At 63.1% G+C, this 15,385-nt stretch overlaps 2 protein-coding genes across 3 annotated transcripts in view; one reads left to right on the top strand and one right to left on the bottom strand.

Annotated features, from left to right (window-relative positions):
- The window catches only part of LOC109686275 (microtubule-associated serine/threonine-protein kinase 3), a gene marked incomplete in the record, with an annotated part of 381,278 nt that overhangs the window by 291,485 nt on the left and 74,408 nt on the right, over nucleotides 1–15,385 (bottom strand).
- On the top strand, nucleotides 1,618–7,239 carry LOC109683691 (U6 snRNA-associated Sm-like protein LSm4). 2 transcript variants are annotated; one of them, XM_020159682.2, is made up of 5 exons: nucleotides 1,618–1,739; nucleotides 5,035–5,076; nucleotides 5,379–5,477; nucleotides 6,357–6,540; nucleotides 6,761–7,239. In XM_020159682.2, the coding sequence occupies exons 1-5, from the start codon at nucleotides 1,737–1,739 to the stop codon at nucleotides 6,850–6,852; spliced, it is 420 nt and encodes a 139-aa protein (XP_020015271.1). In that variant the 5' UTR covers nucleotides 1,618–1,736; the 3' UTR covers nucleotides 6,853–7,239. The 2 variants fall into 2 exon arrangements, with proteins under 2 accessions (XP_020015271.1, XP_020015270.1); XM_020159681.2 differs by having other exon boundaries at nucleotides 5,364–5,477.

Here is a 15,385-nt window from a genome sequence, read left to right as displayed (position 1 = left end):
AAAAAGAGGGGAAAAAGGTGCCAAGCCTGCAGTGACCGTCCTTGGCCACATGAGGTCACCCCGCAGAGGTTTCCAGCGTGACCAGACTTTTGCATGTGGAAAAGTCTAGAAAAGTCCTAAGAGAGGCCGGGCCTGGACTCCCTGCCCACTTCCCGCTGCCTGGGTGTGGTGACAGGTCACGTTCCCTCCTTCTGTTTACATCCAGCAGGCCGGGCGGGCACTGGCCACCTCTGACCCAGCTGGCCCCTGACCACCATGGGCGTCCCCTGTGTCCTCTTCACACCCTGGCCCTCACAGGGCTTGGACCGGCCGGCTCTTACTGTCCACACTGGGGTCACACAGACCCCTGTGAACCGAAGCACTGTCTTCTTCTCCTTGTTTTTTTTTTTTCTCTTTTCTTGTTTTCTGGTGGGACTGGGATTTGAACTCAGGGCTTTGCACTTACAAGCAGGTGCTCGTCTGAGCCACACCTCCAGTCCCTTTGGCTCCAGTCCCTTTTTACAGATGGGGTCTCACGCCTGTAATCCCAGCTACTCAGGAGGCAGAGATCAGGAGGGCCTCGGTTCGAAGTCAGCCCTGGGAAATAGTTTGTGAGACCCTACTTCCAAAACTCCCTTCACGATATAAAAGGGCTGGCCCAGTGGTTCAAGTAGTAGAGCACCTGCTGAGGAAGTGCGAGGCCCTGAGTTCAGATTCCGGGGCTGCCAAAAGAATAACAATCAACGCCTCAGAGCAGTATCCTCCTAAGTCTGTGTCCATGTCCTGACTTTCTGGTACCTGGAAGTGACCTTAAACGAAAAAGGGCTTTGCAGGTGTCACCTGGGTCCTCAGATGAGAGGACCCTGGACTCGGGGACGCCCCGGTCTTGCAAAAATGACAAAAGCAATGGAAAAAAAAAAAGAGGCTGAGCTGACACAGAAGGCCACTTGCAGATCGATGCATGCATGGACAGCCACCAGCACCAGGGGACAGCTGTCCCCAGCCCTGTGGCACCCAGATGTGAGATTGAGAGTCCAGCTGCGAGATGCGGGGCTAAGGCATCCACTTTGTGCTACCGAGGAGCCCTTTACCCTGCCTTCGCTTTCTAGAGTTTCGGGCACGCAGACTCAGCTACACTCCACCAACAGTAAGTGGAAAAAAATCACAGAAATGAACAACTGCTAAGTTTTAAGATTGGCGGTCCAGGGTTGTCCACCATGCCACATTCTGGACAGCATCTCCGTTATCAGATGTAGCCCCCCCAACTGTCTCCATGTAAGCAACAATAATCCTACTTAATAATAATAAAGAGGATCATAATGAGAATGCATTCCGAGATAACCTCAGATTCTGTTTTCTCCCTCGCGGTTGCAAAACCTTCTTCTCCCGCGGAGAGGAGCCCGGGAGGCCAGCGGGGGTCGGCATTGCGCATGCGTACTTACCCACAACACACCGCGAGTCGGCGCGCCTTTACTCCACGTCCTTTTACATCACTCGCGGGTCTGCTTTACGACCCTCGCCCTTTATCCCTTGGACTGGAACACGGCTCGCCCCTCCCACCATGACCCACAGGCTCCCGCCCTCCCCCCCGATGATTGGTTTGTTTCTTTCAAGCCCCGCGCTGATTGGCTCGCGTGTCTGCCAGTCCTTTTCAGCCTTGTGGCGCGCATCTGGGCCGTCACCGGCGGGAGCGGGAGCGGCTGTGGATTCAGCGGCGGTGGCGGAAGTGGCCGGTGAGCCCGGTCCCCGCCGACAGCATGGTGAGGGCCGGGCGCCCACGGGTTGTCCTACAGGCCTGGGTGGCGCCCCTTGGGAGCCCTCGTGGTGGCTCGTGGAGGGATGGGAAGGACGTGCAGGCCGAGTGTGGAGCCCCGCCCCCTGGTCCTAGGCGGGGAAACTGAGGCCGGGGTCGGCCCGTCTTTAACGCAGCGGCCTAGCCGTACTTTCTTCGTTTTGCATATGGGAGCGGGCGCGGGTTGGGGTTCAGGGAGCAAGTTGGGGTCCAGCCCGAGTTCCCGGGTGAAGTCGGCTCGGGCGGCCGGCGTCCCGGGGGGCACATGGGGCCGGGCCGGGCGGCGCGGGCCCGCCTGTAATCCCAGCTGCTGGGGAGGCTGCCGTACGGAGGGTCGGGGTTCGAGGCCAGCCTGGGAGGATAGCCTATTTGCAAAATAGCCAGAGTCCCGGGGTGGACAGGACCTCGAGTCCCGGGGTGGACGGGACCCCGAGTCTCGAAGTGGACAGGACCCCCGAGTCCCTGGGTGGACAGGACCTCAAGTTGTGAGGTACATAGGATTTCTGAGTTCCGGGATGGACAGGTCCCCAAATCTCGGGGTGGACAGGTCCCTGAGTGCCTCAGTGGACAGGACCCTGAATTCCCAGATAGACAGGTCCCTGAATCCCAGGATGGGCAAGACCTCAAGTTCCGAGGTGGACAGGACCCCCAAGTCCTGGGAAGGACAAGACCAGGATCCCTGACCCCGGGGTGGACAGTAGTCCCAGGAGTCTTGTCTCTCTCTGAGGGAGCCCAGGAGGGGGAGAGCGGGTCTCAAACGGCCACGTGAGGCCCAGGCCACCCCAGGGCTCAGGCAGAGCAGCAAAATCCCCATGTCTTTGCCATTTGGAGAAAACATGGCAGGACCTCGGGTTTTCTGTTTCTTTTAGTGGCACTGGGGTTTGAACTCGGGGCCTTTGCACCTGCTGGGCAGGTGCTCCACCACCTGAGCCCCTGCCCAGCCCAGGGTCTCTGTTCTGATCCGAGTTTGAAGCAGTGTCTGCACCGTCCTCACAAGGGGCTTCCACACTCTCCCGCCGCCGTCTCGAGAGGCCCCGAGTAGCCCCCAGTCCTCCGCCCACAGTGGCCTAGGAAGGGACCCCCATGTTCTAAGAAAGCTGGGCGTGATGGCCGCACCTGTGCAGCTGTGAGGCTGAGGCGGGAGATGGCAAATCCCAAGCCTGTCTAGGCAACAGGATGAGAACCCGTCTCAAAAAATCAAAAAAAAAAACAAACCAAAAAAAAACAAAAGCTGGTTGTGGTGACTCACAGCTGTAATCCCAGCTTCTCAGGAGGCAGAGATCAGGAGGATTGCGGTTCAAAGCCAGCCCAGGCAAGTAGTTGCCGAGATCCTATCTTGAAAAACATCACAAAAAAGGGCTGGTGGGGTGGCTCAGGTTGTAGGCTCTGAGTTCAAACCCCAGTGCTGCAAAAAAACCCCAAGAAATTTTTCCTGACCGCGTGCGTCCGCCCCGGCCCCCTGGGCATTTTGAGCACCTTTTGTGCAGTGCTGGGGAGGAACGCGGACCTTGCCTGGGCTCAGACAGCGCTATGTCCCCAACCCCTTGAAGTTTGGGACCCGGCCCTGGTCCTGGCCTCTGTCTCTGTTAGCACTGGGGCTGAGCGCGAAGAGGAAGGCCAGGCGTGGGCATTGCAGCCTCCAAGTGTCTCATCTGTCCCTGCCGCTTGTCCCTCTGTAGGGCAGCAGTCGGGGCCCAGCCACCTGGCCCCGGATGTCCTCACACAAGTGTTTACGAGGCCCAGGGCTGGCACCTGGCCAGCCATGGCACTTGGCCCTGGACGGGCCACACCCACGTGTGTCTCCGTCTAGTCGGGGAGACGCGGTAAACAGGTGTAATTAGAGGCCGACGGCTCTGATGGGAACTTGCAGCTTGGCTCAGGTGCTCATTAGCGGGCCGGGTGGGGCAGGGGACATTTGAGGGCCACCACCAGGGGCAGGGCGGAGGCTGTCTGGGGGCCCCATCTGTGTCCTTCCCGACACCCCTCTTTCACACCAAATGTCTTCCCGTGCTGGGGTCGCAGCCCTGGCCTCTGTGTGCCCAGCTCGCTCGCCACTGCCTGCGCTCTAGGACTTTGTGCTGTACAGGGATTTGCCTGCAGGGTCCATTGGTGACCCACAGTGACAGTCCCCAATGCAGAAGGTGTGTGCAGCACAGCATGACACCTGCGGTCACCTGCTGGAGGCCTTGGTCCTCCCAGGACCGTGCTGGGCAGGTTCCTCCTGGGGTGGCCACTGGTGTCCTGTCTGCAGAGTTGCCAGGCTGTCCCAGCCCCTGTAGTGACCTGGGGAGGGCTATGTGTCTCATCCCTTAGGTCCCTATCTCAGTGTGGACCTGGACACAGGGCATGGCTCCTGCAGGGTGGACCAGGTGTGGCCCAAGTGCCAGAACCAGGCCCTGTGTCACCCACACAGCTCCCACCCTGTGGCCTGCTTTCCAGGAAGCCACGCAGGAAGTGGCTTGGGCCTGGCTTCCTGCTGGCTGGGGCTGTCCCCAAGGCCAGGGTCACAGCCGCCCGGGATTCCAGTCACTGGTGAGGCGGGGCTAGGCTGTGGGGACCGTGGAGGTCCCAAGGTGAACAGAGTGGGCGTCCAGCTCTGCCCAGCCTGTGCCCCGTCCGGAGCCCGCGCCCCAAAACACACTGAGCCACGAATGTGGTTCCCGCTCCTCGGGAGACCTCGTCTCCAAAACCAAAAGGAAAGTCAGTGGTGGCCAAAGGACCCGGGAGGCCCGGCTGACCCGGGCGTGTGACGCCTCTGTCCTTTTCTACCACCCTGTGTGATAGCTGCGTTTCTGGAACATTCCTCTGCTTCCACCTGCTGAGCTGCTGTGTGAGCCCCAGACGTGGCCTCCTTGGGTTGGTGTGAGGGACCTGGACTGCGCCTCCCTGTCCACCCCAGGACGCCGGTGGCTGGGGGTGACAGCCACACTTGTCATCCAGGGGACCCACAACAGGGCCACCGAGGCCTCCTGGGCTCGCAGTCTTCTGCACTGTCGCTGGTGTCTCATGGGGCCTGCGCTCGTCCTCGTCCTTGTCCTCGTCCTCTAGCCCAGGACCCTGTGCAGCGTGACCTAGGGCTGCACGCTTGTGACACTGCCGCTCGGGGATGGCACGAGGACTGTCCGTGCTGAGCGCAGACGCAGGCTCACGTCCTCTCAGCCTCTCCACGGCCGATGGGCCCTGTGATGTGGTGGCCATGTCACCGCTGGGGGGTGGGAGTGGGGGTGGCTCGGGTGACACTCACGCCGCTTTCCTCCTTGCAGCTGCCCCTGTCGCTGCTGAAGACGGCGCAGAACCACCCCATGGTGAGTGCTCGGGGTCCCAGACGGGGGGCGCTGGGCTGGGTGCTGGACCAGTGGACGGTTGGGCTCCTCCTCCCCGCCTTGAACTCGGGCTGTGCCGCGGGGGCCAGGCCCCGTGTGAGCGTGTGTCCTGCGTGCCCGTGTCCCTGGTCCCCTCGGAAGAGCTGCAGACAACGTTTGTGTTTCGCACTGGGTTTTCGGATCCGGTGGCGCTGGGTCAGCGGCTGACCGTGGTCCTTGGTCTTCCTCTGGGCCGCTGTGGGGCCTGGGTTCCCGCGCGGGTGACACAGCCCTGCCCCTCGCAGCTGGTGGAGCTGAAGAACGGGGAGACCTACAACGGACACCTGGTGAGCTGCGACAACTGGATGAACATCAACCTGCGGGAGGTGATCTGCACGTCCCGGGTGAGCGGGCGCCACTCACTGTCCTGGCCTCCTACAGGAGTGTTCACCTCTGCCCTGCCAGTCCAGGGGCCGCCCCTGACCAGGGGCTCAGGCTGGTGGGCAGGTGGGGACACGGACAGCTACTCCTGACCTCACGCCCACCCCTGGTGCCACAGCTGTGAAAGGTGTCCACTCTCTTCTGGCTACTTGCTGCAGCTGGGGCTGCCAGGCCACCATCCTGCCAGGAAGTGACCAGCTAGGAGCACAGTTGGCTGGCCTCCGGGGTCTCCTGCGGAAGCCCACAGAAGAGCAGGAGTCGGTGGCCACTGCCTCCTTCAGTGTCTCTGGCCTGTGCCTGTCCCCAAGCCCTGGTCCTGCAACAAGGAGACCAGCTGGACCTGGCCTGGGCTCCGACCACCCTCAGCCCTCGCCTCAGTCCACCAGTGCTGGGAAGCCATGTGTCCCTGCCCGGGACCTCCACGCTGGGGTACAAGGCGGGCCCGGGGCACTTGAAGCCGAGGCCTGTCCAGGCTGGGGCTGGTAGGATGGGAGACGGGACACGTGTGGGGGGTCAGGGCCGGGAAGGCTCGCGGCCACGGGCTCTGCACCTCAGCCTGGAGCCACAGGGTGGTGAGCAGGAGCTGCCGTGGCCTCTGTCCACCCAGCTGTCCAGGTCACTGTCCAGCTGCCCCCGGTGCCCTTGTCCAGCTGTTGAGTTGGGGTCCATAGAGCGCATTCCAGAGGGAGGCGGCGGGTGAGGACGGAGGCCGCCTCCATCTGCGAGCCTCCCCTGCGCACTGAGGCCCCGAGCCCCGTCCAGCGCCCGGCCGCAGGGACAGTGGTGTCTGGGTGCCCGCGATGGCCGGGCAGAGCGGGACGTGGTGACACTCCTTCCCGCAGGACGGGGACAAGTTCTGGCGCATGCCGGAGTGCTACATCCGCGGCAGCACCATCAAGTACCTGCGCATCCCCGACGAGGTCATCGACATGGTGAAGGACGAAGCAGTGGCCAAGGGCCGCGGGCGAGGCGGCCTGCAGCAGCAGAAGCAGCAGAAGGGCCGCGGCCTGGGTGGCGCTGGCCGAGGTAGGCGTGTGGCCCACGCCACAGGGATGCCCGTGCGGGCACAGGTGTCCTCTGTCCCCAGGCCTGTCACTGGGGTGACCGTCCCTCCCCAGACGGGCCCGGTGCCTGTGACGCGGCTGCCATGGCCTGGCCCAGCTCCTCGCTTAGCCTGCGTCACCACGAGGCCCTTGACTGGGAGGTCACTGCGGTCCCCTGCAGCCAGCCCCCCCGTGTCCCGCAGGTGTGTTTGGTGGCCGCGGTCGCGGCGGGATCCCAGGCACGGGCCGAGGGCAGCCGGAGAAGAAGCCGGGCAGACAGGCGGGCAAGCAGTGAGCGCCGCGCTGGAGTCGCCTGCCGCGGGGCCCTCAGGTGACCCCGTCCTGCGGCGGCACTGGGCTTGAACTCAGGGCCTGTGAGCGGCAGGCGCTCTCTGCCCCCTCTGTTCTCTTTAGGGAAACTGTTCTGCCTTGGAAATGTCGCCAGGTCGCTTTGTGAGTCGCCGTCCAGCTGTGCCTGGAGGCCCTGGCTCTCGGCGTCCCTGGTCCCTGGCTTGGCAGGCCGATGTGCCCAGGCCACTTTGTGTGCGTCCTGCGCGCAGCCAAGACTCAGCCCACGGGCTCTGTGACGCCCTTGTCACCTTTTCCACACACCCAGCCTGGACCCCACCGCTGTCCCCTTCCCTCCCCGTGTGATGGAATAAAACCCACCGCAGCGATCCTGCCCTGCCCACGGGTTACAACACGGCTCTCTCCACGCGGCCGGCACAGTTTGTACTCCTGGCGGCACCGGGATTTGAACCTGGCCTCCCTCGTGCTCGCTCGGCAGGCGCCGTGCCGCCAGCCCCAGACTTTCCTTCGGGAACAATTTAAACAAGCTACACAGCCCTCCCGGTGCCGCCTGGCCCCGGGTGCTGTTCTGAGACCCTCGCGGCCATCTGTGGTCCCCTGCTCTGACCTCTGCCTCCCTCAAGCAAGGTCACAGTCACCAGAGGCCCCGAGGCCACGGTGGTGCTCAGTGAAGTGACAGGGACACGGCTTCCGCAGAGGCCGTGCACATGTGGGGGACGGAGCGCTGCGTCCTGACACCAGGCGTCCCCCCAACCCGCCTCCTGGCTCGGGCACCCGTCCCCAGGGACCACGGTGGCACCAAGCAGGCGTCTAACAGGACGGACGCAGGTCACTCCTCCAGCCAGGAGAGCGCAGGCCGCACGGAGGGTGGGGAGGCTCGCTGGGGAACGGCGGGGACCAGCTGGCCTGTGCAGGTGCCCAGCACAGTGTCACCCGGGGAAGCCGTGACCACAGCCACCAAGGGCGGAAGCTCCAGTGGCTCTCGCCTCCTTCCCCAGACGCAGCGTCAGCGCTTCAGCCGCCGTTCCCTCCGCGGGGGAGGCCGGGCCGCGCGCGGGCCTCTGTCCCCAGCGTGTGTGGCACAGGGTGCAGAGCCCGGTCCACAGCCCCCGGGGAGGGCATCGCGCTGCCCCGCTGCCCCCTGGTCCCTTTCCGTTGCCGAGGCTCCGAGGTGCCCGAGCCTTCTGAGGTGGGGTTTTGCTGCGCGGCCCCACCGGCCTGGAGCGCACTGGCCTCCCTCACGTTGGGTCGGGTCACAGGCCTGGCCGCCGCGTCCAGCCACTGCAGCACCTTGGTGCCTGTCAGGGACAAGGTCGGGTCCAGGCCTCACACCTGCTCCCGGGACACCCGCCACGCCGTCCTCATGCAATGGGACCAGGGACATCTGCCCTGCACAGTCCCTGACCTCAGCGGCCACTGGCCAGCAGCTCTGGGGCTCTTGGTCCCTCCATGATGAGACGCAGAGCTGACCACAGCCGGGTTTGGGCCTCTCTGCCTCCTCCCCTGCCCAGCCACCAGACGTCCCCGGTGTCCCTAGAGCTTATGGCTGGTCCTCATGGCCTCAGGCCTCCAACACTGCGCCATCCAGGCCACCCGCATCCCTGGCCTCACCGCACATTCCGGCTCCTGGCCCATGTCCCGTCCCAGCCACCAGGCCACTGCACTTCCCTGCCCGCTGGCCGGTCCCCTCCCTGCTGTGCTCAGGAAGCCACAGCTCCATCTGCTCCAGGACAGAAACCCAAAGAACACAGGCACCGCCCAGCCTGGCCCCCGTGTCCTGCTGCTGGCCACCGGGCCCGCGGCCACCTCAGGCCACCCTTCCTATAGGTGACCCTATGCACCCAGCCTGGCACCAGCTCTCAGCCAGTGACCAGGGGTCACTCAGTCCTGCCAGCCGGCCACAAGCCAACCACTGAAAAGGCAGGGATGGGGGACACGCGGCAGGCAAGAGGTGGACATGAAGGTGACAATGTGGTGGCTCGCGCCTGTCACCCAGGAGGATTGTGGCTCAAGGCCAGCCCTGAAAAGATCTTGAGCCCCTAACTCAAAAAAAAGTCACACATAGGGCTGGTGGAGTGGCTGAAGGCGAAGGTCCTGAGTTCAAATCCCAACACCGCCAAAAAAAAAAAAACAGACGGGAGAAAGGCCAGGTGACACGGCGGCCACGCCTGTGACCCAGCATTCGAGAGGCGGAGTCCATGGCTAGTTCAGGACCTGCCCGCAGAGAAACAAAAGATGGCAGGAAAGGCCGGCCAAGCAAAGACCCCCGGGCCCTGAGACGGAGGCAGTCAGGCCATGTCACCCGAGGAAGTTTAACCCCGCTGTGCCTCGGTTTCCTCAGCAGCCCCGCTCCCGGTGGCCGTATTCGGGCTGGCCTGGTATACAGCAGGTGCTGAGGAAATGCAGGTGCGGCAACCCCTAAGCCCCGACTGGTACACGGGAAGCACTCAAGAAGTGCACGAAGCCATCCAAGCATCGACGGCTCGCTCTCTCGTGGGCTGTGACCTCCTCCCACCAGCCGTGGGGCTGCCGAGCGCCTCCGGTCCTGGGGCCACCCGTAGGCCACCAAGCCCTCCCCATCCCCCATCCCCGCCCAACCCCTCCCGCCACCTCCTCTGTGGCCACCGCCATGAGTCACCCGCCGCCATCCCGCCCGCCCCTGCTGGAACCAGGCTCCGAAGCCGTCACCCAGCTCGCTCCTGGGAGTGGCCAGGAAAATATTTCAGGGCTGCATTCAGCACCTAAAAATACCCGGTCCCCCGCGTCCCCTCCCTCCGCGTCTCCTCCGTCCTCAGTCCTCCCGAGGGGGCCTTTCCTGAAACCCCAAGTCCCTGTTCAGGGGACACCCCTGCCCCCCCCCCACCTCGTCCTGGGAAGCCGGCTGGGCGTGGTGGCCACGCCTGTCGTCCCCCTCCCTCCCCCGAGCGCCATGTGGCCTTTAATTAAGATGTTTGTCCACCTGTGCCACCAATGGGTCAAGGTCCTACTCCCTCCCCAAATTGCTGCACTGTCCCCTCCCGGGTCACCTCCTGTGCTCATTCGTCAACTCCCCCAACTGACCAAGCCCTTCCTGGACACAGAAGGACAGTGAGGGACACACAAGAGCACCCTGACCACCAGGGTGGGATCCAGGGTGTCAGGTGCCCGGGGCGCAGCAGGTGCAAAGGGCCTGGGGCAGGCGGGCAGCAGCGGAGCGAGCTGGGGACGCTGACACTGACGGGCGGGCGTGTGGCACCTGCCCGGTGACTCAGCCAGGCGAGTCCACAGCTGGCCTCGCTGACCTCGAATACTCACGAGACTTGGTTCTTTGTAATTTTGTTTTTATTAACATAACTTGTTTTCTTATAAAAAAATTGATAGTAAGACAAACATGAAATTCAGTTTTTTTGTTATTATTTTGGGGGTTTTTTTGTTTTGATTTTTTTTTGGTGCTGGGAAGGAGCCCAGAGCCTCGCAGGACCGCTAGGTCCCTCCCACTTTGTCCCTCCTCAGCTGAAGGACACAGGACATTTGCGCTGAGGAAAAGGACGAGCTCTAAACCCTTCCCCGCCCTGCGGATACCCCACTCATCCGCCCATTTCCTAGTCGGGGAAACCAGGCACAGACAGGACGCTCGGGTCAACCCTGCGGCCATCGTGTGCTGAGGACGGGCACAGAGGGGCTCTGTCAGTGTTGACTGCCTGCAAAAATGGAGGAGGGGGGCTGACGGACAGATGGGTGGATGGCGGACGGAGGGTGGACGGGCAGATGGACGGGTGGACGGACAGGTGGACGGGTGCACGGATGGACGGGTGGATGGACGGGTGGATGGATGGATGGATGGGTGGACGGGTGGATGGGTGGGTGGATGGGTGGATGGACGGACGGGTGGACGGGTGGATGGGTGGGTGGATGGGTGGATGGACGGACGGGTGGACGGGTGGATGGATGGGTGGACGGATGGATGGATGGGTGGATGGGCGGACGGGTGGATGGATGGACGGGTGGATGGATGGACGGGTGGATGGACGGATGGATGGATGGATGGGTGGATGGATGGATGGGTGGATGGGTGGATGGATGGACGGGTGGATGGACGGGTGGATGGACGGGTGGATGGATGGGTGGATGGGTGGATGGGTGGGTGGGTGGATGGATGGATGGGTGGATGGATGGATGGGTGGATGGATGGATGGGTGGATGGATGGATGGATGGGTGGATGGGTGGATGGATGGACGGGTGGATGGACGGGTGGATGGACGGGTGGATGGATGGGTGGATGGGTGGATGGGTGGATGGGTGGATGGATGGGTGGATGGATGGACGGACGGGTGGACGGGTGGATGGATGGGTGGACGGATGGATGGACGGGTGGATGGGCGGACGGGTGGACAGGCGGGTGGGCGCGTGGGGCACCACTGGACACTCAGAGCAGAGCCATCAGTACCCCGACCTCCGACCTCGTAGCAGGACACGTCTGTTGAGTGACTGAGGCTCCCCGCTGGCTGCACCTCGTTCCCTCCCCATGGTGGCCGTGGGGGCTGAGCACAGTCCGGGCAGGTGCAGCCTTTGCCTTTGCCTCTGCAGCTGGGTCAGAGTGGCCACGGCCACCGGGCACATCCCCACCATGGCCGCGTCCTCGTGGGGGGGGAGCCGCCCTTTCCGGCCGCCACACCTGCACATCTGCCCTGCAGTGCCGACGGACGGAGCGGGGTGTCATGGGATGGAAGTCCAGAAGAGGAAGAACGGACAGGGAGCCACGGGGGTGGGGGTGGGGAGGCCAGGGTGGCACTGAGCAGGGCACCTCCCAAACCTGCCTCCTTTGGAGCGTGGACACTGGTGGGGAAACTGAGGCAGAGACTTCAGTGTGAGTTGAGGCCTCAGAGCACTGCCATCCTGGTTGCTGGCATCTGGGTACCGTGTGACTCCTCCTCCCACCCACGTAAGCCCCCAATGTCCACTCGCACCCCGAATCGGCACCCCAGGGCCTTTGCACCTGCCATTACAGTCCAAAATGTCACGGACCCTCCGAAGCCCCTCTGCCACCTGACTCCCTCTCGGACATGGTGTGTTTTCCTGCCACCTCACTTTGGGGCTCCCGTGGACCCCAGGACGTGGGGTCATGGGTCAGAGGCCTTGCCTATGTGTCTGGGAGTTTCAGTTTCCCCAGGTGGGGGACAGAAGGCCAAAGGTGACATTTCTGTGTCTGAGTCCTCCAGCCTGACCCAAGGCTGTCGGGACAGGGTGGGGATGACTTGTGGTGATCCTTAGGTGCCTGGGTAAGGTGGACAACCCATTAAGGACACTAGGTCCTGTCAGAGGTCGGGCCACTTCCTCCAGGGAGCCTGCCTGGGTGCCTGCAGCTGCAGGTGACCTGTGAGTCCCCCGGCACCACACACTATCTAGGGCCAGCTCATCGTCCACTCCTGTAGGATTTGCTTGCAAGGTGCCGAGGGCCACGGTCCCCGTGAAAAACAGATGGGGCGGCCACGGAGCCTGCTCCGTATGGATGTCTGTCTGTCTGCCATGGTGGAACCAGGGGCTTGCACAAGCCAAGCGTGGCTCTGTCACCGCCACCCTTTTCTCTGTCCCCATCCTTCCGTGGGTCCCCATTTCCCTCCCCAGTTGCCCCCCCACCGTAGGCCCAGCTCCCCGGCCTCCTCCTCCCTCCCGGTGACCCCATGTCCCCTTTCCTGTTCCTGCGATCCAGGTTCCAGCGGGACCCAGTGCAGAACCGGCGGGGACGGGGTTAACGGGGCCGGGTGGCGCCCCTCCCCCACCTGCATTCAATTAGCGCTGGGCTGGGGGGAGGGGCCGGGGAGGGGGAGGGGAAAGGGAAGGGGGAGGGGGAAGGGGACCTCAGTGTCCCCTCCCTGGCCTCGGTGATGACTCCTCCCCAACCTCGGTGACCCCTCCCCGGGGGGGAGGGGGGCTTCAGTGACCCCCTTCCTGGCCTTGTCCCCTCCTGGCCTCAGTGTCCCCAGTGTCCCCAGTGTCCCCTCCCAGCCACCACCCTGACGTCCGCGTCTACGAGGCCTGCCCGGATCTGACGCCGGCTGACGTCAGTGGGGTCCCCGCCCCCCACCTGCCCCACGCGGCCAGCGGGAAGTGAGAACCCACGGGCGCACCCCACTTCCTCTGGCGGCGGGAGGTGTCTGCCTGGGTGCAGGGCTGGCTTTGTGCATCCCAGCAGGAGGCCCCCCCAAATCTCCTCGCCTTGTCACCACCTGTCGGGGTCCCCAGCTCAGAATGCACACTGGGCCCAGCCTCAGTTTCCCCGTCCAGCACTGATACACCCCGTTTTGGAGAGCAGGTCTAGAAGGTGGGCTCCCATGGAGGCTGTAGGATGATGTGATCACTCAGTCACTCACATATCACTCGCTCAGTCACTTCTGTACCCACAGGGCAGGAAGGACGTCAGGGCCCCCAAGGCTGTGGGTGGGGACAACTGCAGCCTCCAGGCGGACATGGAACTTTCATGTCACCAAACCAACCCACAGAGGCCCCCTGGGGTCCGCAGGCCTCCTGGAAATAGCTCAGCAGCTCACAGTGCCATGAGGACCCTCTGAGGGTCAGTGAGCGCCTCCCGTCCCCGGGGTGGGGTGGGGACCAGGGCTCACCCCGACTCAAGACAAGCTGATGTCCCATTCTTGCTGACACGAAGGCCCCTCTTCTGTTGCAAAATACAAAGGGACTTAAAATGGTGACAAGAACAGACTGCTGCCCTCAGCACTGGCTGAGAGAGGCAGAACGGTTGGTTGACTGACTGACGGCCGTGCACAAAGCCGGCACTGCCGTAGTGCTAGCCGGAGGGATGATGACGGTGGGTGCCAAAGAAACCCAGAGCAGCAAAGCAACGTCTGAAGTTGGTGCTGTGAATTCGAACTCGGGATCCTCTGACCTCCCACGCCCAAAAAAACTGGACCTCAAACAAAAAAAAGGCCTAACCCGGGCCTGGCCATGCAGCTTATGGATGTGGGCAGGGGTCCTGCCTGCACGGGGAATGACCACGGGAGGTTTTCTTCTTGTGCTAGGGCTCACGCCAGAACATCAGTCAGTCAATCAACAAACACCAGACATACACTCTCTTGGACCAGCTGCCTGGTTCAGTCTTGTGCTGTCTTGTAGGAAGGTTTCATGAAGCTACTATCGAGCCAGACAGACAGACAGAAGACAGACAGCAGGACCTGGGAGGGGGGTGCTGGGCGAACACCTGCACCGTGGGGCCCCAGGCACCACCGGAAGCAGGGAGGACGGAGGAGGGGGAGGCCAGGCCTTCCCCGTAACCCGATCCTAAGGAATGCATCCTCCCCCGCCCTGCAGGGTCCCCGCCGCCACCTGGGGACTGTCCCTGCCAGCCCCGCCCCTCCCCAAAGAGGCCCCTTCACTTTCTGGGTTTACAGATTGACAATTAAACCAAAAAGTGAAGGTCTTTGTGTTGGGAGGGGTGACACCTTCTGTGCAGAGTCTGGGCTGTAAACATAAACGGGGGTGCGGTTTATTACCACCCGTCCCCCACCCCAGCTGGACCTTGCCGGACGCACCCCCAACTCGCTGTGTAACTGGCACCTGCCCCAGGCCCTTTGCACGTACTCTTCCTGCTTCCTGGGAGACTGTGACACATGAAGGCTTTACCCCCCACGCCACCCCACCCCGTCCCTGGAGCCCCACAGGAGTGGGATATGTGGAGAGCTCAACAGTGAGAAGAAGGGGACGTGGGTAGAAGGAAGCTTTGGAAGTGGGGTGACCGCTCCCCCTGCTGAGGCCTGGCCAGGCCCTGCCCTTCCACCTGGGGGGACAGGGTTAGAAGAGGCTTCTAGACAGGAGGCAGTGATGGTGGGTTTTGCAGGGTGAGTAGGAGTTTCCCATACCTCAGGCACACAAACCCAAAGCCTGTCCAAATGCAAGGACGGACAACCTTACTTGAGCCCCAGGGGAAACTGAGGCTCACACTGCCTGGGCCTGAGAAGGCCGGTTGGTCTCGAGAAAGGCCATTTCAGCCTGCCTGCAGCTCACCAGTCAGTCCATCCCCCCACCAGCCAAGGCCAAGGCTGAGGCCCAAGGTCAGGGTGGGGCCTCCCTGGCCTCCTACACACCCCGCAGCCTCCCCTAAACCGGCCCCACCGCCGGCACCAGGCCCAGAACAGCGCTGGCCAGGGGCCAGCTGGGGGCCGGCCGGCTCTCCAGGCTGGACCCCACCTGGAGCGCACATGGAGCCGGGTGTGCTCCGTCCACCAGGGAGGAGGGTCCACCCTTTCATTCCACGGGCGTGGGAAGCTCCCCAAAAATGCCCCTTTAAAAAAACAAAAACAAAACAAGCCACCAGGCAGCTGGACACAGCCCATGCAAAGGCCCTGGGGTGGCAGTGAGCGAGCTGGACCTTCATCCAGGAGGACAAAAAGGGAGGGAGGTCACAGAGGGGTCAGGGAAGAGGTGTGGCCCTGCTGAGGAGTGGGGGGGGCATTGCTGGGGGACGTAGGGGACGCCATGGAGGAAGGACTCAGGTGGCCCATTGAGCTGGATACCTGGAGCCAGACAC

This window comes from Castor canadensis, chromosome 14, assembly GCF_047511655.1.
Source record: "Castor canadensis chromosome 14, mCasCan1.hap1v2, whole genome shotgun sequence".
Taxonomy (NCBI): domain Eukaryota; kingdom Metazoa; phylum Chordata; class Mammalia; order Rodentia; family Castoridae; genus Castor; species Castor canadensis.
Note: the sequence above shows the minus strand (reverse complement) of the source record. Positions and strands in the feature narration are given on the sequence as shown.

Coding starts and splice junctions, on each gene's coding strand:
- LOC109683691 (XM_020159681.2), top strand. Junction 5,478..6,356: donor AGGTGATCTGCACGTCCCGG/GTGAGCGGGCGC, acceptor TCCTTCCCGCAG/GACGGGGACAAGTTCTGGCG. Junction 6,541..6,760: donor CCTGGGTGGCGCTGGCCGAG/GTAGGCGTGTGG, acceptor CGTGTCCCGCAG/GTGTGTTTGGTGGCCGCGGT.